General features: G+C 47.3%; 2 protein-coding genes across 7 annotated transcripts in view; one reads left to right on the top strand and one right to left on the bottom strand.

The window, feature by feature from the left end:
* The window catches only part of DCAF6 (DDB1 and CUL4 associated factor 6), a 101,288-nt gene extending 96,855 nt beyond the window's left edge, over positions 1-4,433 (bottom strand). For 2 of the 6 annotated variants that reach the window (XM_019647351.1, XM_019647369.1), the window contains exon 1: positions 4,028-4,428. In XM_019647351.1, the coding sequence (XP_019502896.1) occupies positions 4,028-4,124 (97 nt within the window). In that variant the 5' untranslated portion in view covers positions 4,125-4,428. Of the gene's footprint in view, positions 1-4,027 lie in introns of all 6 variants that reach the window. The other 4 variants (XM_019647395.1, XM_019647362.1, XM_019647380.1 and 1 more) reach the window with 4 other exon arrangements.
* A 1,098-nt stretch (positions 4,434-5,531) lies between these two features.
* The window catches only part of ADCY10 (adenylate cyclase 10), a 44,516-nt gene continuing 27,877 nt past the window's right edge, over positions 5,532-22,170 (top strand). Inside the window, exons 1-12 of the mRNA XM_019646943.1 lie at positions 5,532-5,747; positions 6,438-6,542; positions 7,675-7,713; positions 7,907-8,050; positions 9,644-9,849; positions 10,330-10,426; positions 12,140-12,228; positions 13,626-13,817; positions 15,616-15,734; positions 16,287-16,363; positions 17,784-17,973; positions 19,850-19,905. Of these exons, the coding sequence (XP_019502488.1) occupies positions 5,594-5,747; positions 6,438-6,542; positions 7,675-7,713; positions 7,907-8,050; positions 9,644-9,849; positions 10,330-10,426; positions 12,140-12,228; positions 13,626-13,817; positions 15,616-15,734; positions 16,287-16,363; positions 17,784-17,973; positions 19,850-19,905 (1,468 nt within the window). The 5' untranslated portion in view covers positions 5,532-5,593. The remainder of the gene's footprint in view (positions 5,748-6,437; positions 6,543-7,674; positions 7,714-7,906; positions 8,051-9,643; positions 9,850-10,329; positions 10,427-12,139; positions 12,229-13,625; positions 13,818-15,615; positions 15,735-16,286; positions 16,364-17,783; positions 17,974-19,849; positions 19,906-22,170) is intronic.

Here is a 22,170-nt window from a genome sequence, read left to right as displayed (position 1 = left end):
CATTGAACTAAGTTGGAATATTTCCTCATTACCATATCCACTATTGATCGATTACTTTTTTTCAGGCCTCTATACCTGAATTCATACATGTCTAAATTTGACTTATTTACTCCTAAGATAGAAAATGATTAGCTAAGATAAATTGGAAGGGTGAACTAAAATAAGTTTTCTTTGAAATTTTTGTTGACCTATTGTATGGTCACAAGTAATGCTAGCCATTTCCCCCTTTTCTTAACAATGAAGAAAGCCTAGTTATTTGCATTTATAGATTTCCAACTCACTTGTCAACATCCTCTCAGATCTCACAAAAATTAGAATATCTTATTTGCTACCGATATTTTTAAATTTAGTACTTAGCAGTTGTTAAACTAACTTAGAGGGTTTTTGTTGTTGTTTTTTTTTTGTAGTTTAAAATTATTTATTAAAATACTCATACTGCTCTTGGTCCAGGTTTTAGCAACCAGCATTTTAAGTTTGAAGTTTTTTGTTTGGTTTGGTTGAAGGGAGAAAGGCAGTTAATATTTTAAAACTATCACCTAGCTCAGGGCAGTTGAATAAATTACCAGCAAACCTACTAAAAAGCTTAACTGTTTATTAACCCTGAAGGATCAGCCATTTAAGCTTGTAAAGAAACCAGAATCCAGAGGCATTGCTCAGGAAACAATGTTTGGGTGGCAGAAGAGGAAGCATCAGTTTTGAAATAGGAAGAGAAGGAGCCTGCTGAAGAGTTCAAAGCCAGAAACTAAAACAATGCGCTGTTACCCTTGAGTGATGAAACCAAGCTTCATGAAGGTATAAAAAATAAATTAGCCACTGATACTGCCCATGACCTGAGACTTTGTATATGACGAAGAAAAATGAGCCAGGTGTGATGATAGGAATCTCAGATGCTCAAGCTAAATAAAATTACCAAAGAGTTTGAAAAGGTTGCTTTACAGGATCAGTGCATCATGGCATCAGACTCTTGGAAAGAAATTCAGGAGCCAAATAGGGAGTGCCATGGTCTGAGAGTAGAGAAACTCGTGAGTAAAAGTCTCATGCAGCCCAGATATAAAGAGAGCCTGATGTTCCTGGAAATAAGAAAAGACCAAATTCGAGCCTTACGTCTGAAACAGTGTCAAGGCAACGCCATAATTCCCGGAATTTGAAGTTATCCATAAATGAACTAACATTAAGTTCCATACCACCTCCATTATACCTTAGCTAATTAACAGGTCACAAAAATACAAATAATTGACAAGGAGATCAAAACAACTTGTCTGAAAGATTGATAACTATGATGACTTTCTCAAGTTTAACATATGCAAAGTGTGCAAAAAGCATAGTAAAAATGATTAGAAGTAGATTGATAAATCTTTGGGTTTTTGAAATGTGATGATAGTTATTAAAAGATGTGTATAGTTGGTTTATTGCTAAATTTTGTTGTTTTTTCAGGTCCCAAAACAGTTTTTTTCTGGGCTCCGATTATGAAATGGGTAAGTCTTGAGTTTTTGCAAAAGCTACTGAAAAAAATATTCTGTAATAGAAACATGTTAATTTGAAGTAACTTTTATAAAGGATGTACTTTTAAATATTCATACTATGCCTCTAAATGATTTCATGCAAATATTCTCAGATATATCATTTTTATTTCATAAAGCACACTTCGTTTTTTTCTGAACTCCTTATGATAAAAGGCCTTCTGGGAACATAGTTGTTATCAAAAAGCTTACAATTGTGAGCCCTAGGAACATGCAATTTTATCGTAAAATTTTATGACTAAGTAAAACATTAAATTAGTTAGAACCCTCCAATTAGCTGTTGTTATTAGTTCAATATGAGAACTGAAGATACTCCAAAATAAAGGCAAGAAAGTCTCAAAAAGTAGAAGCATTTATCCAAGAGTATATATTAACATTTAGTAAATGATAGTCCAGGACTTCTGACTCCAAGAGTAGCGCTTTTGCCAGTGTTTCCATTCCTAAAGATCTCATTTTGCTGGAAAGAATTGTGGTGGCTATTTGTAGCCAATCGTTGGTTTTCTGTTGAAAAGGGCCAGTTTCCGCCTATAGCAATGCTTCTCAAAGTGTCATCCCTGGACCTGTAGCATTGACATCACCCAGTAACATGGCAGAAATGCACATTTTCAGGCCCCATCACAGATTTTCCGAATCTGAAACTCTGGGCATGGAGCCTAGTAATTTGTGTTTTAATAAACCCTCTAGGGCAGCGGTTCTCAGCCTTTCACAGGGGTCGCCTAAGACCATCAGAAAACACATATTTTCGATGGTCTTAGGAACCGAGACACCGCTCCTCTATCCGCTTCCAGGCCCACATGCAGATACGCCCACATACGAGTACCCGGCGACCCCTGTGAAAGGGTCATTCGACCCCCAAAGGGGTCGCGACCCACAGGTTGAGAACCACTGCTCTAGGTGATGTTGATGCCTTCTGAAGTTTGAAAACTTACGGCCTATAGGCTTTTTTTTGTTGTTAATTGTAGTAAAATACAAATAAAATGGACCATCTTGACCATTTTTACAGTGTTAAGCATATTTATATCGTTGTGCAACCAATCTCTAGAAGCCTTTTCATCTTGCACAACTAAAACTCTACCCATTAAACAATACCTCCTCATTCCCCCCTCCCCACTGCCCGTGGCACCCACCATTCTACTTTCTATCTCCATGAATGTGGCTACTCTAGGGACCTCATATAAGTGCAATCATACAGTATTTGTCTTTTTGAGCCTGGCTTATTTCACTTAGTGTCTTTAAGGTTCACTAATGTCGTCANCACACACACACACACACACACACACTATGGCATTTCTATATGTACACGTGTTTGTAAGAATGCAAAGAAAAATGTCTGGATGAATATTGAGGAAACATAATATTGTTACTGGGTGTGTGTGAAACGAATGGGAGGGATCAAGGGATTTTTGCCTCATTTTTATTGTTTTTACAAGGAGAATGTATTCATATGTCACTTGAAACACTAAAAAACAAGAAAAAAAATGCTTCCAACTTATCTCAAATAATTTACAAACCAAAGCTGTTAAATGTAATGAGGTTTCATTTTCTTTTCTTGACTTGAAGTCAACACCAAGTGACATCAACAAATACCTACCTAGCAAAAAGTGAGAAAATCAGAAAAAAAATGTGTAAATGATGTTTGATGGTCAGATAAAAAAAAATCAAGAGTAATGAAAAAGACCGCACAAGAAGAAACAAACAAACAAAAAAGACCCGTACTAAATACGTCCGCTTTCAAGGTGCTGGACCTTTCAGGGGTGACCCAGAATCCTCACAAAACTACTTGATCCAAAACGAAAAAAAGTGGAATACTGCTCCCTGAAGCACTGAAGGTTGTTTTTAGAAAGCTTAACTGAGAAACAGTAAATGCCAAGTGTGTGGGTTGCAGGGGTGGGAATGGGAACGTGAAACCCTACACCTCCTTAAAGCGGTCAAAACCAAGCGAACAGCGGAGTCAAGCTGGGAGAGCGCGCGGGGGTGGGGAGAACTCAGCTATCACTTTTAGGTTTTGGCTCTGAGCCTCGGGACAGTTTACGCGGAGTCTGCACGGAGCGTGAAGTCCCCGAGGGTGGTCGTCGCTTCGCAGCCGGCACCTAAACCCTCCGGAGATCGAAGGAAAAGAGGGCGTCAGCAAAAACTTAGAGGTCCTTCGGCTGAACCGGGAGAGCGGTGGCTGCGAGCAAGAGCGCCAACTTTTGCTCCAAACACTCCGGGAGGTCCGACAGGTCTTCTCCCGAGTCTCACCCCAGAAGCGACCCCAACACCTTTCCTGGCCGGTACCGTCCGGCCCCTCGAGCAAAACCCAGCAAGGGCGGCGGCTGGCAGCGTGCAAAGGGACTTGGCCGTAGGACAGGGCGCGGGTCCGTCTGCCGGGGTCCACCCAGCGCCCCGGGGTCTCGGGGGCGACCGGGCCGAGACGCTGTCCCACCTCCAACAGCCCCCGACCGCGGCCCCCTCCCCCCACCTCCGGGCGGCGACCTCGGCGCCTCCGCCCCGGGGCCCCCGCTCACCCAGGTAGCGGCTCCGCAGCCGGGACGGGTCCTCCAGCCCAAGGGACCTTTTCCTCACGTCCCACAACAGGTGTGGGCAGGAGCCACCCCGAGACATGGCTCGGCCGGGGTGGGAGGGGAGCCCACCGCGTGGGGGAGGGGAGGGGGGAGGGGACACGCGATCAGCCCCCGAGCCGCACCGGCACCATCCGCGCGCCGGGCCTCGCGGGCGGGCGCAGCGACTCAGATGGCGGCGGCGGCGGCGCCTTCGCCTCCGAAGCCCGGCCGCGCCCGGGCCGGAGCTCGCCTCATACTCTCGTCAGACTACCCAGAACATCCAGAGATCAGCTCCAGTCCCCTCCCTCGGCCCCTCCAACGGGAGGAGGAGGAGGAGGCGGAGGCAGCCGCGACTCCACCTTTCCCGGTTCTCCACACCCTCCCGTGCAAGCTCTTCTCGCGAGATGACTACCACCCGGGGGAGTGAGGCTTCTGCGCCACGGCTGCCCTCACCCTGGAAAAGTGGGTTCAGGCCGTTGCCCCCAAATCCTTCCTCCTCTGTGGATAAAGGAGGAAGACAGAGAAGCTGAGAGCTGAAGTCTCTCGCTCACGAGCCTCATTCTAAAGGAGACAAGCGAGTTGTGCTGCGTCATCTTTAGTTGGGGCAAGGAGGGCCCGACAAGCCCGTTTTAACTACGGGGCCTCCTTCATCCAAGTGAAAGGGGAGCCTACAGCAGCGGCAGCTTCACTTTCCCTTCTCCAACATGGCCTCCAGGGCAGGAAGGAGAAATGGGAGGTTCGCGCTGGGCCCCGCCCCCGCCGCGGGGCGGGCCAATCGCCGTGGGCAGCTCCGCTCACGCAGGCGCGCTGCCGCAGGGCGCTGGGCGGACTCGCGGAGGCAATGCTGCGGGCACCTGTTGTGGTGACTCCGCCTCCCTGCCCGCGGAGGGAAGGCAGGAGGCCGGCCCAGGGCGGGCCGTCGCGGTGCCTCCGCCTCCTCAGCCTCTGCTGGGCCGAGGCCCCTGGGAGACTCGCAGGGGGGCAGCCTGAGCCGCGAAGGGCACCCTAGGCGAGAGGAGAACGCGAGGTCCTGGGACGGGGAAGAAGGGACGAGCTGCCCTTCGCTGTCAGCCAGGAACGAGTGCGCGGCCACCCTCTCGCCCGGCCGGCCACCATCGCTCGTCCTCAGAGATGTCAGCCGCCGGCGTCCGCGGCCTGAGGGCCACCTACCACCGGGTCCTCGATAAAGTGGAGCTCATGCTGCCTGAGAAACTGAGGCCGTTGNCCCGTCCTGTTTGGAATGGTGCTCATGTATGCAACAGCTGTTCAGGGTTGGAGGCCGAGTTGGTGAGGGGTTCTTGTATAGGAAATTGGTCCATTTGAAGAGTGATTCAGCCACTCAGGTATTGTCACCACTGAGTCACTTAAAAAAGCAGTCCACAGGTTAGAACGTAGCAGGTGGAGAAAAAGAAATAGGAAAGGAGGTGGATGAATGGAAGTCAGACCTCCTCCATTCTCAGCTTTTCTTCCTAGAGATCTGTTTGGGAACTGTGTGCTGTGACCATAAGATCCTGAACATCGGCCTTAAATATGAACACGGACCCTCCAAAAGAAGAAGTCCAAGACCGGGCCATCGTCAAATTAGCAGCTCATTTACCAGACCTCATTGTCTACGGAGATTTCTCTCCAGGGCGACCCTCTGTGGATCATTTTGATGGAGTCTTGATGTTTGTTGATATTTCAGGCAAGCGCTAAAGGGATGTTTAATGTGGGTGAACAACAGGCTCGCATCGAAAATCACACACAGGGCTTGCGTAAAGAGTGCAGGCGCCATTACTGAGCTTTTGTGCTGGTCCAACAGCTAGTCCCTACTGAGGAAACAGGTGGGAGGAAGGATGGCTGTCTCATCTCCCCTTACCAAGCATGTCCAGTCACAGGCAATCTTTAAGGTGCCCAAATCCCACACCTGGAACCTTAGGCTCTCATGTCCCTGCCCCATCTTCACTGACTCAGCACCCCCAGGCCCCACACATACACCCCAAGCAAAACTGACCTCCAGGAAATGGTCTCCCCAGATGCTGTTTACATCTTACCAGTAAACTGGCCACCTCGTGAGAAGTGTTAGCATTTTGTGTGTTTTCATTGGCATAGAATAGAAGTTCTAGGCCCAGTTTAAAGAATTGCAGTCATCTCTGTACAAGTCGAGAAATGTGAAGGGAAGAGCTATCTACCTGGTGCTTTTCCCTGACCCCTCAAAGAATAAACAAAGATAGAGAAGGCTGCACAGCTGACCCCTGAGCAGCCACAAAGACTGTTAAGAAGAAACCCTGCCAGCTCTCAAAAGCTGAGGCCCACTGTGCTCCAGCGTGGTCCTCTGCTGGTTCTGTCTGGTTCCTCCAAGCAGCCAGGGAGACCAGCTGCACGTTTCTTACAGGTTTTACCGCAATGACTGAGAAGTTCAGCACAGCCATGTACATGGACCGAGGGGCCGAGCAGTTGGTGGAGATCCTTAACTACTACATAAGCGCCATAGTGGAGAGTAAGTGTCCCCGTGGGCGCCTGACTTAAGACCATTGCAATTCTTTGTTTTTCTGTATTTGGTGGTTCTAACCCAGTAGAGTCCTATTGCTTAGCACCCATCATTTTCCCCGTGAAACCAGTCTTTTTTTGAAATATAATACAGTACAAGTGAAGGAATGTAAATAAACCTCACTAATCCAGAGTTCCGGAGGGAAAGAATGCTTTGCATTTGTTAAAATATCGAATTAGAGCCTACTTTTAAAAGACCTGTAGCAGTAATGCTCTTAGCTATTATTCAATGGCGGCAAACACGGTCACTAAGAGAATGCTATGTATAGATGAGTGATTTACAGTGAACACATCAGTCATATGTTTGCTTATGATGCATTCTGAAGCACTTAGAGCCGACTGGGAAGTCTGGTCTCCTTTTCAACCTCTGCCGCCATCTTGTTGGCATTATTGGAACTATTCATGAAGAAAAGGACTTACTTTATTAAGGTAAAGTCTAGATCTAGTCTTTCATCAGGCTTTAAGTTTCCTAGTAATTCCTTAAGATAACCCACTGAACAAAGTTTAATGCTCCTGAAAAACAGAAACGGTATCTAATTCTTTTTTGTCTCCCCCTCAGTACAACAGTGTTCAACAAATGTGTGATGAAGCATAAATAAGAGGGGGGAAAAGGTCCATTTATGGCCTAAAGCCTAAGTAAACAAAACGCAAGTGGACCACGATTGTGGTTTCCCAATTTTCTGAATCTCGGTTCTGATTATGACTCCTGTCACGCATCCACTTACACAAGCTCACTCCAGCCCCAGCTCATAACAACATCCATCAGCGAAAAGCCTTCCATTGTCATCGGAGGAGGGTAGCTGTCCTCAGACCTCATCAGAAATCCCACCTCCTCCTTTCCTATCTCCTCCCACTCACAGAAACAGAACATGTACACAATCTAGTTCCATGCACTCATCCCACAGTTGAGGAAACACATTCACGTAGGGTTAAGTGCCTTGTCTGAAACAACATCTCTAGGATAGGCCTCTTCTCTGAATTGCTGTTCTCTCAACCTGATTTCGATGCTACTGATGAAGAATGAACACTTTTTATTTGCTTTAGGAAATCAGTGTCTGATCTGACTTTTCTTTTTTTCACAGAGGTGTTGCTTTTTGGAGGAGACATCTTAAAATTTGCAGGTAGGGGGCTTCCTAAGTTGGAGGGCGGGGGTCAGACAGGAGCCCTGCGATGCCTGTGTAGCGCCACAGGAGGCATCTCAGAGATAGCAGTTGCCAGGAGACTGGGGTGAGGGTGGTTTCTGTACAGGCTTCCTACAAAATAGGCTGATCCCCAGGGCAGGTCAAGAGCCCCTGGTGTGTCTGTCTCCTCAAGGTGATGCACTTCTAGCCCTGTGGAAGGTGGAGCGAAGGCAGCTGAAAAACTTCATCACCGTGGTGATTAAATGTAGCCTGGAGATCCATGGATTGTTCAAGAGCCAGGAGTCAGAAGAAGGCCTGGATATCCGAGTCAAAATAGGTAAGCCCTGGAGAAAGAGGAGACAGATGCTGTAGCAGTTGGATATGGTCCTGACTCCTGAGGCATCTCTGTCCCAAAGAGAAAACAGTAGAACAGTGGGCCAGCCCCACCAGCGTATCCTGAACTTGGGAAGTAGGCTAACTAAAATGTGAATTTGCGCCCCGCTCCCTTACCAGCTAAGAGAATTCAGGCTGGTCCTAATTATCTCCCTCACAGGCTACTATTACTGTTGTTGTGGTTAGGGCTTGCTGCTGTCAACAGTGTGTGCCACTGACTACAACAGAGAGCAGCTTGTGATTTCATTCAGCAATGTCCTAAGACTGGTCACCGCACTTCATAAGAAACATGCACAAGGAAAGCTTAACGGGTCAGCCTATGATGCGGCTCCAGCTTCGTCGAGGGCTTCTTAAGTTCATACATAGAATAACAATCACATGTCTTTCTATACTGTGTAGCAGACAATACTCACATGATGTCATTCCTGCTTCGCCACAGTCATGAGGTAGAGGCGTCATGATGCCCAGTTCACGGGCAAGGAATGGCCTTCTGAGGGGCGCGAACCATGGGTTGCCGCTGGTGCTGTTGGTGTTAGCTTCTGCCCAACCAACTTTGCAAACATAGAATTCTGAAGCATTGGAGACGAGGAGCAAACACATCGGGGGTCACCCAATTACCTATCTCTCAGCTTTCTTTGTTACTCGAAATTTCCAAATGACTTAGGTCTTCTGTTGAAAAAAAAGTCAAAGTCATTATAATACTGAATATTTTCCCCAAGCCAACCCTGGAGAGTATGATGTACTATCCTGGAGACCCATGGGGACCTAAACGCTTCATGCACATGCTGATTGGCTGTTAGACAGACAGGGTGGTGCCAGGACTGTTTCTTTGAAGGAGTTCAAGCCTCAATGTGTTTCAGAGGGGTGAATATATGTCAGCATCGAAAAATCAGCACAGCAGAGAGCAAAGGTTAAAAAAAAACCCACTTAATACTCATTAGGCATTTAAAAGAAGTGTGCATCCCTTATAGTTCATTTATATATACGTTTGTGTACATGTCATATTTTACATCATTCTGCCTCCCGTTGCTCCAGTAACAAAACCTCCGGTTCCCCACTTGAGAACAGTTGGAGGCCACACTTGGATGGGACGCCTGCCTGTCAGAACGCCTTCTCCGTTCCCCAAACTCTGGCTGTTGCCTGAAATTTGAGCCTAAGTGTTTCTTTTCTGTTAAAGCATCAATCTCTGATAAAATGCAAATCCTCCCCAAATAGGAAGTCCTTCTCTGTGGTCCTTAAGAATAAGTAAGTTGAAGAAAAAGTAAAGCAACTTTGGGGACTGCTACGGTGGGCCATGTAGGGGACAAACGATACAGGAGAGTGAAAACCCGTAGCTGACTTTCTCAGTTTAGGAGAAAAGCAGTTCAGGAGGAAGGGGCTCAGGGGAGGCAACGCTCTGATCTCTATGTCAAGTTTTGAAGCTAGATTTTGCCCCGAGGTGGTACAGTCACACCAAGGTTCTGATTTTCCAAGAAGCCGTGCTGCTGGGGAACAGCCCAGAACTTCCCATACAAGCCCACTGTTTGCTTTCGCGCAGGCCTGGCCGCTGGCCACATCACCATGCTGGTCTTTGGAGACGAAACCCGGAGCTTCTTCCTGGTGATTGGTCAGGCGGTGGAAGACGTGCGCCTAGCACAGAACATGGCACAGATGGACGATGTCATTCTGTCCCCAAACTGCTGGCAACTCTGTGACCGGAGCATGGTTGAAATCGAGAGGATTCCAGATCAGAGAGCAGTTAAGGTTCGCATAATGTTGCCGCTTACAGCAAGTTCTGCCCGTCTGTGCCAGGGTCGCCCTGTCAGAAAAGCCACCGGGAAGGGGGGCGCTAGCAATCTTTTACTGGCAATAGTCCTAATTCCTTTTGGGGCACCAGCCCTTCTGCCCCTTTACATGTATAAGAAAGAAGTGGTGTACAGTTTAACCAGATCTTATTTGAATTAAAATGTTATGAAAGAAATGTAGAAAAGTATACAGGTGAGCACCCTGGAATGGTCATCTGTGTATATACTGAAGACGGAGAGCTTAATGACTAACTGGGGAGATTTTTAATGTAATCACGTCCAAATGAAAGAACGTCATTGTTTAAATATGCCCATCTCTGTGTGTCATGTCCTGGACACTCAAAAGCATATTCCCTGCCCTTTCTGCTGAGAAATTACATTCAAAGGACTGGAGAACCCTCAGCATAACCAAAAACTTTTCTTTCTTTTTAAAACATAGGTGAATTTCTTAAAACCACCCCCTACTTTTAACTTTGATGAATTTTTCACAAAGTGCATGACTTTCATGGGCTACTATCCTTCTGGCGACCACAAAAGTAAGTACCCCCCATGGACAAGAGCCTCTGCCTCTACCAGCAGCCGATGGGGTCTTACGCCAATGCCAAGGGCTACATCACGCAGGGTGGGTGTCCTCAGTACAGCGCCCCATCCTGAGCAGCACACAAAGGGGACCTCCTCCCGTCCCCCACAACAGCCTTCCTTAGGTCCCTACCTCTGCCCTGGCAACGACACCTTTCCCTCATCTTTCAAACACATACACACCTCCCCTACGATGAAAGAAAAAAATGAAACGCCTGTGAACCCTGCTTGCCCCTCCTCACCGTCACCACCAACCTGCTCACGAGCGTAATCTGTGTGTCCATGCCTCTTCTCTCCACCCTCTCACTCATTTATTCGCCCCGTAGACATTGGCTGCATGTGCCTCAGGGCTATATGCTCACCCACCCTTCAGTCCTGCGCCCCGGACATCCAGCTTCTCACCCCTTCTCCTCCTGTCCACTGAGACTGCTTATGTCAAGGTCACTCATGCCCATCAACTTGCCCCATCCGAGGTGACTGGCCTTAGAGTGCTCTTTTTCTGGACGCTGTCTTTGCCTCTTTCCTTGGGTTCAAGAATATGTTTCCCTAGTTTCACTTTTACCCCTCGAACCCTCCATTTTCAGGGCCCTTTGCTTAGTGTCCTTCGATTCCTTCAATGTTGGTGATCTCAGGGACCTGTCCTTGGTCCTCTAGTCTCCGCCACTCACCTCTTGAAGAACCGTCACTTGAGCTTGACTTCCCTGTGACTCCCCGCAGGGCTGGGATGAGGGTGAGGAAAGCAGGGGCCTAGGGCACACAATTTAAAGACACCCTACTCTCCAGGTTTTGCAAGTTGTCCCAGACTTGTCCTGCGTCACAAGCTCATAAAAAACTGCCTATGGGCCGTCCCCCCAAATGTCACACACGCACTCCCAACATTGACGTGTTGTTGAAACACGATGAAGATGTTTTAGATGCTGCAAACAAACCTCATTGTACACTTTATGACATGGGCTTTTGGAGAACTGCAAAATGAGGCGGAAGGCAAGAAGCTTGCATAGGGTAAAGAATAAAGAACAGGAAGAGACAAATAGAAAAGATCTGATTGGCTGGGGCCTACACAGCCAGCCATATTTGGGGTGAGAAGGCCCAGAATTGGCTTGGCGTCTGGGGAAACGCTGACTGGATGGACTGCACGTCTGGTCAGGCAGAGCATCTCTAGGGACAGAAAGTCTCCTAAGTTTCAGTTTGCTTCCAGGCCCACTAGGGCAATGGGGTGACTCATCTAGGCTTCCGCAGACAGTTGCTCTCGAACCTGGGATGAGAGACCAGTCTCCTGAATGTTACTCCTGCTGTTCTTCCCAGCTGATCGTCCCCTTCCGTCAGCATCATTCTCTGTCAATCGTCCTCCCCTTACCTGTCCATTCTCATCACCTGTGGCATTAGCTTTAGCTCAAGTCTGGAGGTAAAAAGCCCCTCAAGTTCCAAAGTGTGATGATAATCAGAACAGGGCCGTGGCTGCATGCACCTGAATTTTGGGGAACCCACAACCCCTAAGAACATCTCCTTGGATTTCCCTTGGCCCTACTTAGCCACAGGGGCCCCAGAGTCCCCTGACTGAGCTGTGAAGACCACTCACTGCCCAGGGGAACGGGGCCTGGGAAGCTCCCCTCTCTAGCGCTGCAGGGCCAAGCCTCTCTTGCTGAGCCCGCCCCTCCTCCTGCCCGTAGACCTCCTGAGGCTTGCGTGCGTGCTGGAGCCCAATCCCGAGATGGAGCTGTCCCTGCAGAAGTATGTGATGGAGAGCATATTGAAGCAGGTATTGCCATAATTTAATTTATTGGCTTTCGGGGTGTCAGGGACCCTGGACGGCTGGAAAGATCAAGAAAACCAGTAGTTAGTAATATGTTTCATTGAAATAAAAGAGGTGAGGCTGACATTCTTCACGTGTAGGGGGCTATGAAATGCATTGTTCAAATCAGGATACTTTTCAGAGTTAAAGAGACCTTGTTCATAATTGCACTGTGACAGCAGACATAAACTAGGACCATGTCACATACAACTGGGCAAACTGGAAGTGTCCCAAGCCTATGAGGACCTACGGTCACCCTTTCTATATGCCACATAGCAGAAAGATACCAGTGGATAAGCATCGGTACACTGTTTCTCTAAGTCCCTTGTATTAGCTCTTAAGCTTTTAAAGGTCACAATATAGATAATTAGAACTCTCAGAACTCTCAGAAGCTCCAACCCCCAAAGTTCCCCTTTACACCCACTTAGATCTAGGCTCTCTCAAATGTATGACTCCCAGGGAATTATAACTGTCTCAGCACTCACCATCCACCAGGCACTCACCATCTGCCAGGCACTCTGCTGTTTCATAGATTTATTCTTCCCAATCCCAGGTAGATAGCTTTATCTCCATTTTACATATGAGGAAACTGAGGCCCAGAAGGATACCAAACACTTTCCTGAGGTTGTAAAGTAAGAGATGTAGCTAGGATTTGAACACTGTTTTACCTGAATCCTACATTTTTTGCACTGTCTATCTACCCTCCTAACGTGTGCCTATTTTAATCCTTAATCCCACCAAAATGCAATTGTGTCCTGGAGGAAATCTTTGTAGGACAAGCATGAACAGTGGGCAGCTGCCTTCGTAGTGTGGGTTGAAAGGTGTCAGGATGCACCCCAATTTAAAAACACTACCTCTAGCACCTGCAATCGTTTGACTCTTCAACATTTTTTTAAAAAACTTTATTGGGGAACAGTGCATTTTTCCAGGACCCATCGGCTCCAAGTCAAATAGTTGTTTCAGTCTAGTTGTGGAGGGCGCAGCTCGTTGGCCCATGTGGGAATCAAACCGGCAACCTTGGTGTTATGAGCCTGCGTGCTAGCCACCTGAGCTAACCGGCCACCCTACTCCTCAACATTTTTGAAGCGCATGAAAGCTGCCCTTTTCCCCTCCCTACCACCAAGAGATATGACACTTGATGCGTTTTCACCTACTGCCAGCTGAGAGTAAGGCCTCCCATCTGCTCGACTTCAGGCTGGCTCTGCCGTGCCGTGCCTCACATGGTGATCACTTCAGCTTCCCCAGAGAATCTCGAAAGGCCAGCTCTCTCCCAGTGATCATTTCCCGTGTGGGGGTGGGGGTGATGTTGGGAGGCAAAAGCCACCACCGAGGACGGACGCTAAGGAAAGTCTCTCTCTCGGCAGATTGATGACAGACAGCTCCGGGGGTATTTGTCAGAGCTCCGCCCAGTGACCATCGTGTTTGTGAACCTGATGTTTAAGGGACAAGAGAAAGCAGAAGCCATAGGCGTGGCCGTCCAGGACGCCTGCGTGTACATCAGTTCTGTCCTGAGGGTCTTCAGAGGCCAAATCAATAAAGTCTTCATGTTTGACAAGGTAAGAGGTGGGGACCTCGCCGTGATCTGAGGTCCGCGCACAGGCCCAGGGACATGGGTGAGAGGGAGGGACTAGACACTCAGAACCTGGAAGCCTCAGCCTTCATTTCACGTATAACAACAGCTCATATGGGGATATGGCGCTGACTATGGTCCAGGCGCTGTGCTCAACGCTTCACATAGATGAACGCATTCCATCCTCATGACTGCTCTGCGAGGTAGGCGCTCCTCCTAGTATCCCCATTTTTACAGGTGAGGTGGTTGAGGTTTAAAAAGTGTGCGAAGCACTTGTAATGCCTGGCTCACAAACATCACTCAGAAAGTGAGATCTGCTCAGAGGAGAAGCTGAGGGTGGCAAGCTGGGAGGGGTGGGGATGAGGGAGAAGGGGAAGGGACGAGACAATACAAACTGGTAACTGCAATATGGCCTCAGGGATAGACAAGACAGTCTGGGGAATATAATCAATAATGTTGTAGATATTTCTTGGGGGGCTAGATGGACTCATGTCTGGTGGGGGAGACCACTTCATGGTCGGTATGGAGGCCTGCCCACCACACTGTATTTCTGAAGCTGATGTTGAATAATACTGTATGTCAACTATAATTACATATACATGTAGTCACGGGACGTGGAGTAGAGAGTGGGAATGGAGTCAATGGAATTGTAATAGATAAGCATGATACCGGGGGTGGGAGGGCAGCAGATGGGGGAGGGGGTTGTTTCTGTGTGAAGGGTGAAAAGAATAACTATTGCATTGCTCTGTACACCTGAAACTAACAATAAAAAAATTAAAGAAAAAAGAAAATGAGATCTGCTGTTCTCATTGCCAGAGCGAGCCCCGTGCCCACCTTGCTGAGCCACCAGGCAAAATTTCCAGGCAGAGCAGACCCACCGGGGCCCTCAAAGAGTTCACCCTCTAGTGTCTACACAGACCTGGAACCAGGGCTTGCCCCTCACATCAAGTCAGAGCCCATCGCCAATTAGGATCTGATATGTTTACACATATAACATTAAGTTTACAAAGTCTTTTTACATATACTATAAGGTACATAAGCTATATAAAAATATACAATATATACAAAGTATATGAAATTGGACAATTAAGTGCATGAACTTTCCACCATGTAAGTGCACAGTAGAGAGTTTGCAAACTTAATTGTCTGAACTTCGTATCTGTGGTGTGTGTGTGTGTGTGTGTGTGTGTGTGTGTGTGTATACCATAAAGTAGTTTACAAAGTGTCTGTGTTAATTATATGTATGAACCACGTACAAACTATGGGTAATGTTTTACACTTAGGACATTAATCGTTTTAGTGGCCAGAGCAACCTCCGCAGGTCTGTGGTATACCCATTTTCAGGTGGATAAACTGGAGTTTGTAGAGCGTAATTGACTTGTCCAGGTTTCTGTGCTTGGGCAGAGGCCCAAGAACATGGATTTTCTGACTCCAGAGTTGCGCCTTTTCCACTGCTCTGCGCTGCCTCTGAGACTTACACTCAGCATCTTACAGCACAAGACCTTGGCCACAGGAGAAGGTGGACAGGAGCGTGCACACAAATAGCTCAATGCAACCCATTGTCTCTGGAGCAAAAGCAAGCCCTTCTCAGGCTCAAGCTGTACTGTTAGTGCTGCCCTGGAAGTTACACCAAGTTCACCATGAATAAGATAGGCGTTAGAGAAGTCGTGATGAAATCTGATGCAGAGAGCGAAAATTGCTCCCGTCCCTCCCAGGGGCCTCTGGCTGGTCCCGTTTAAAGCTCCCTGTTCACCTGCTGTGTCTGCTGCCTCTCTCCCTCACAGGGCTGCTCCTTCCTCTGTGTGTTTGGTTTCCCCGGGGAAAAAGCACCGGATGAGGTCACTCATGCCTTGGAAAGCGCTGTGGGCATATTTGACTTCTGCTCTCAGGTCCACAAAATCCAGTGAGTGTCCACCCTGATCCCATCTGCTGGTCCCTGACCCTTTTGCGGGATATGGGGAGATAGGGCAAGTGTGGGGAGAGGGCGGTTCTTGACTGGACGCCCAGTTCTGCCCACATTCATTCTTCACCTAACGTACAGCAGAGAGGGCAGACGCAGCCTGACTCAGTAGGACAGGGGACGGTAAAGGCAGGGTGGAGAAAGGGACTCCTGAAAAGCCAGCGTGTGCCAGGTTTGTCTCTCCGTGCTTCTGGCTTACTTCCGGGTGGAGGTCGCACTGCCAACACCATGTTGGAGACCTGAGTTGATTTCAGAAAAGTGAACTGAGTTACCACTTCTAAGAACCTAGCTCTGTGTCTCAAACTGTCCCCCCTTCACACCTCCAGACCATGTATAGTTGCCCTGAACTAGGTGCAAAGGGAAGAGAGTCATTGACTGAAAACCCTTTCCCACCGTCCCCCACCCCACTCACCACCATGTCCCCACCCTTCCCGCGTTCTCCTTGACCGTTGTCTTTCTCTCTTTCCCCACAATGCTCTTCCTCCCGGGCGCCAGCACTGTTTCCATCGGCGTGGCCAGCGGGATTGTCTTCTGCGGGATCGTCGGACACTCTGTGAGACATGAGTACACAGGTGTGCTGAGCTAGCTGGGCTCCCGTCTTCTCTGAGCCAACACCGTGTCTTGCTGCTGGGCTTTGTGGGAGGAGGGCAAAGATAAGTGCGGCATGGGCCCTGCCCTCAGCAAGTTTAGTCTTCCAGATGGAGCCAGGCCAGGTAGCTTCGCCCACTGACAGCTCGATGCTTGCACAGCGTGCGTTCTGGGCGACAGAGAGCAGTGGGAAGCTGCCGGCCTGCGGAATGAGGGGCCTCTATAAACTAGTTCCTGTTAACGTTAAACAGTTACTCCTCTTTGCTTCTGGAATAGGTCAGGACTGCTCCTTAATCAGGATGACTATTGGCATAATGCATAATGCTAATCTGAAAAGAGAATAGTAAGTAGGTATTATCTCGAGATTTCACTGCTCTTACTACCATTTCCCTCTTCAACCCTGTTAGGGTTTCCGACGTTCAGAAATAACACAGCTAACATACTGAAATCATGATGCCTGAAATGTTACAAAATTTGAGATTGTCCTCAAGATAATACAGGGTGCGGAGTGGATGGGAGTGAGGCTAAGGCAGGAGTGGCCTTGGGTTAATGTCTTTGGGGACTGGGTGATGGGCATATGATTCACAATACTATGCTTTATTGTAGGGTCAAATTTCTCCCTAATAGTGTTTTCAAAAAGGAATACCTTGATCAGAAGTATGTAAGTTTATGTTAAAGTGCAACACTGAATACCTAACTAGTAGTAATATTAATTGAGGGCTTCCTAGCAGCCAGGCACTGTTCAGAGTGATGTTTGTGTGTGAACTCATTCATCGTCACAAACTACCCTCTGAGATAGGCACTATTTTCCCCATTTTACAGATTAGAAAACTGAGGCATGGAAGGGTTAAAGTAATTTGGTAGCATAGTAGTTAGAGGTAGAGTTGGGATTCAGACCTGCACAGCTTGGCTGCAGAGTCTGTGCACTATAGTGCATTACACCTTAAAATATCCCCTAAATGAAATGAAATGAAAATTTTCACGAGCAGAAACATACAAATGCAATTTTGTGCCTCATTTGGAGGTCAGTGTCTCAGGCCCAAGCTTGTGCTTGTCCGTCTGGAAGCAGCAGACCAACTATACCTCATCTGAGGACCTCAGCCGATGGCGGTCCCACTTTGCAGACCCCTCTCCATATCCAAAGCCCTTCTATCTCGGAGCAGCTTGTCCCCATGGCCTCCCAGCTGAGGTAGAAGCTTTGCTAATAGATGATTGAGTCAACTACCTCCATATTTTTAACAGCCTTTGGCTGAATGTGGGTAGCTGAAGGTGAGAGCTCTGTGTCATTCATGAGGGCAAAGGGAGTAAAGGGTGGAATGTCACTTGGGGACAGTAGCTCTCGGATTACATTCAGTTCAATGGCTGTTTCTCCCTGCCCTTTGCCTTTCTCCTTCCTGTTAATAGTCATTGGTCAAAAAGTCAACATAGCTGCCAGGATGATGATGTACTACCCAGGAATGGTGACCTGTGACTCCGTCACCTACAACAGCAGCAACCTACCGACCTACTTTTTCAAAGAGCTTCCAAAGAAAGCCATGAAAGGCGTTGCCGACTCTGGACCCGTCTATCAGTGTTTGGGCCTTAACGAGAAAGTGTGAGTGAGTGGGGAGCGCTGACTTTGCAGTTGTTTTCTACTAAGGAAAGGGGAAGAATTAGGACAGCAAAGCAGCCACCCACTTCAGAGCCAAAGCCCGTTTATGAAATTGCAATCTAGTCCTTCTCCAGACCAAGGCCCAGATTGCAAAATCCTTCCTCTTTCTCCATCCCGCTGACATTACAGCATGGCGGGAGACCCCCGTTCTACCCTCAGTTCTGTGACTCTGCAGGTGATGCTTCAAAGGTTGTGCAAACAGACCAGAGAACCCCCTTATCGGAGTATCTTTTTAGACCCAGGTGGACCCAGTGACCAACCATTAAGTATTTACTGATCATACTAACTGTGGGCCAGCATTACTAGGACTAACAGAGTATAAGATATTGTTCTTCCTCTAGGTCGTTAGTGAAATATATTCCCCAAAAGCCCAACTTATGTGTATGGGTGTCACTTTGGGGCTTAAAATCCTTCAGTGGCTTCCAATCATTTCATGATGACGTTCCAAGTCCTTGCAATGACATACCAGGTAACCACCTGCCTTTCCAACCTCACCTCCTCCTATGCCCCCTCCTCTGGGGTGCCAAAGTAGATTGTTCTCCCCATCACCCACCCCACCCCCAGCATACTGGGAAAACCACCCACAGTCAAGTTTTGAAATCCAGCTCAGGGCCTGGTCCTCTATGAGGCTGGCACTGGAACGACCTGATCCCAGCTAGGCCCATTCAGCTGTTTCCTCGTCACGTAACACCGCAGCTCATGTGTCTGTTGGAGCCCTCACCACACTCATCACAACCCCTGACTTGGTGTGTTTTTCATCTGCTACCTTGTGAGCTCTCTGAGGATTATGATCTAAGAATGAACAAGACATTCTCTAAAAGACAGCAGTTTCTCTCCCCTTCCCCGGGCCCCACCCCGTTTTCCTTTCTCGCATAAAACCATCTTAGATGATAAGCCATATTTACCCCTCCTTATCCCCAGCTCAGTTCTGGTCATGGACTGGCCACATAGTAAGCGCTCAATAATGATGAGTAAAGGACTGGACAGCACGGGAAGCAGAAAGGTATTATTAGTCTTTCTATTAGCAAGCTAGACTCTAGGTCTGAAAGGATCAGATAATAGAATCAGGGCTGCAGTTGGTTCACAGAGTCTTTATTTTTCATCTTTGTATTCCCAGGGCTCAGCACTGTACTTGGCTTGCGTAGACCATCAATAAAATGCTGTTTGAATAAGTGAATGAATAGTAATAATTTTTGGTGAGCCCTTATTAAATATTAGGCACTTTATCTCAAACTATATGGTTTATTCTTAATATCAACCGTGTCAGGTGGAAACTATTATTCTCTCCATGTTATAAATTAAAAAACTGACACTCAGAGATGTTAAATGACTTGTCCATGGTCATGAATGCAGTAAATACTGGAGACAGGTCCAAATGCCACAATAATGCTACACCATCAGCAACCCCAAAACCACAGTGGAGTTCAACAAACATTTTCTTATCTCACAGATATGTGGGGTCAATTGGCCTTGGGTGGATTTGGCTGATATCGCCTAGACTCATTCACATGCCCTGGGGTTCAGCAGGTCATTGGCTGATCCAGGATGACCCCAGGTGGGATAACTGGGCAGTTTGGTTGACATAACTGAAACAACTTGGCTCTAGGTGTCTCATCCTCCATCAGGCATGCTGTCATGGCAATATCAGAAGAGCAAGCCCAACACAGAAGCATTTTTCAAGCCTCTGCAACCCTTGGGTCAGAGGTAGACTCTTGTTAGAGGTTGAAAAGGAGGTTTTCTGGGAACTAAGAGTCAGTTACTTGCCCTCAGGGTTTCCCTGTTTTGAATCTAACGTCTTCTTTTTTCTTCTTCTCTTCAGCATGTTTGGTATGTCACACATCACCTGCAACAGAAATGATGATTACCCTTTGCTGGGTAGGTAGTGGGCCTTGGTTTTTAAACTTCTCTATTGAACTATAACAAAACATACCGAAAAGTATACCCATGGTAAGTCTGCGGCCTCATGAATGATCACAAATGAACATATGATCACCATCGAGACCAAGAGATAGAAAAAATAGCAGTACTGGGGGAACACCCACAGGCTTTATCTCTCTCCCTTTGCCCAAAGATTTCTAACACCCTAGATTCCTTAGGCCTGTTTTAAAAATTCATAGAGATGAAATGAGGCGCTGTATAATTACATATGCCGTCTGTTAATCAACAGCATGTTATGAAATTCACCCATGTTATTGTCATCAGTTTCCATTGCTGTGTAGTGTTCCATTTTAGAAATATACAGCAGTTTATTCATTCTGTTGTCATATAACGTTTGAGTTGTTTCCAGGTTTTGGTTCTTATGAATGATGCTGCCGTAACGATTCTTTTGGTGAACACATACGCATTTCTGCTGACTGTGGATGTAGCAGTGAAACTGTCGGGTTAAGGGTACAATTTTGGGAGATGATGCCAAATGATTTTCCAAAATGGTTGTATTTATTGATAATTTGACCAGCAGTGTGGTGAGGGTTCCAGTTGCTTCTCATCCTTACCAACCATTTAGTTCTATTGGTCTCTATAATTTTAGCAGTTCTGTTGGACTTATAGTGCTATATCATTGCGGTTTTCATTTGTGTTTCCCTGATGTGGTTGAGCTGCTTTTCCAGATGTTTATTGGCCACTGGACATGGTATTTTTTGAAGGGCCTGTACTCAACTTTTGCCTATTTTTCGATTGGTTTGAATTTTTATTATAGATCTGTTAGAATTGTTTACATGTTCTGGAAATGGGTCCATTGCCATTTGTTTTTACAGGAGATAACGTTCCCATTCTGAGCTTGCCTTTTTACTCTATTAATGCTGTATTTCGTGAACAGAGTTTTTTATTTGACTGTAATCCAATTTACCAATCTTTTTTTTATTGTTAGTGCTTTTGCATATTGTTTAAGAAATCTTTCCTCGCCCAAAAGCCATGAAGGTATTTTTCTAGATTCTTTTCCAGTATTTTTGTTTTACCTTTTACGATTGGATCTATGATCCATCTAGTAGTGATGTTTTTGTGATCCTTGGTGACAGGGACCCTACCATAATAAAGCTAACTTGAGACTAGACAGGGACGTAGACATAAAATGAGGGAGGGACACCCCCTTCTGAGGGACAAGACCACCAGGACGACTGGCCTGTGGATTCTGAAAACAGCCATTTCTAGCGACCCTCGTAACTTCCTTCTGTTCGACCTGAACATCCCTAAAAGTGCCATCATAAATCCTGATCATGGCTGTGTTAGGGCGATGAAGAGGAGGCTCTGTCCCACTCTTTGGGGGAATGTTAGGGCAGAACCTTGATGTCAGTTGAGCCTAAAAGAAGCCAACAGCTCCAGCACCGCAAAGGCACTTGGGCCAGGAGCAGAGCCCCAGCTGCACCACATTCAGGTGGTTTTCAGGCCCTGCAAGCAAATCACTTCTTTTTTTTTTTTTTTAAAGATTTTATTGGGGAATTGGGGGAGGGGAACAGCGCTGGGGAATTGGGGGAAGGGGAACAGACAAGTTGCTGTCCTTTTGTTCTTCAGTCTAGTTGTGGAGGACGTTGCTTCAGTGGCCCAAGTTGGCACCATCATTGCGTTCTTCCCGGGCGAGGCAGATCAGTCGCCGGCTTCTGGACGGTTGCTCACAGCGGCTGCTGACCGCTCACGCTGGCTGCTGGCTACACACGGTAGCCCATGGCAACCCACTGCCACAGGGGCTGCAGCCTACATGCCATCTCTGGCGACTCACGGCAGCCCAGCTCCAGGTTGAGCTGTTGTTCAGCATCTTAGCTGTGGAGGGCAGTGTCACTGGCCCTCATATGCGGGATCTGAACCGGGGCCCTCTGGCATCCCAAGCCAGTTCTTAACCAATGCGCCACTCGGCCGGCCCAGCAAATCACTTCTTATAGGCCCAGATCCCCCAACTCCTGAAGGCTGGAAAGAAGGCGTGCCCACTCTCACCCTCCCTTGAGACTTCACCTTTCATTTTAGGGTACGCTTGTTGTGATAATGGTTGGCAGTAACTGGAAGTCCTAACCCCCTTTTTACAAGATTGTGGGCTCAATGTGACCGTCATATTAGAACACAGCAGTACAATATGTGTACATTTCTCAGTCAGATCTATTAATAGTTGCGTTTTGTCCTGATTCCATCAGCGCAACGTATACATCAGCCCCA

The sequence above is a fragment of the Hipposideros armiger genome, unplaced genomic scaffold (assembly GCF_001890085.2).
Source record: "Hipposideros armiger isolate ML-2016 unplaced genomic scaffold, ASM189008v1 scaffold_6, whole genome shotgun sequence".
Classification (NCBI taxonomy): Eukaryota; Metazoa; Chordata; class Mammalia; order Chiroptera; family Hipposideridae; genus Hipposideros; species Hipposideros armiger.
Note: the sequence above shows the minus strand (reverse complement) of the source record. Positions and strands in the feature narration are given on the sequence as shown.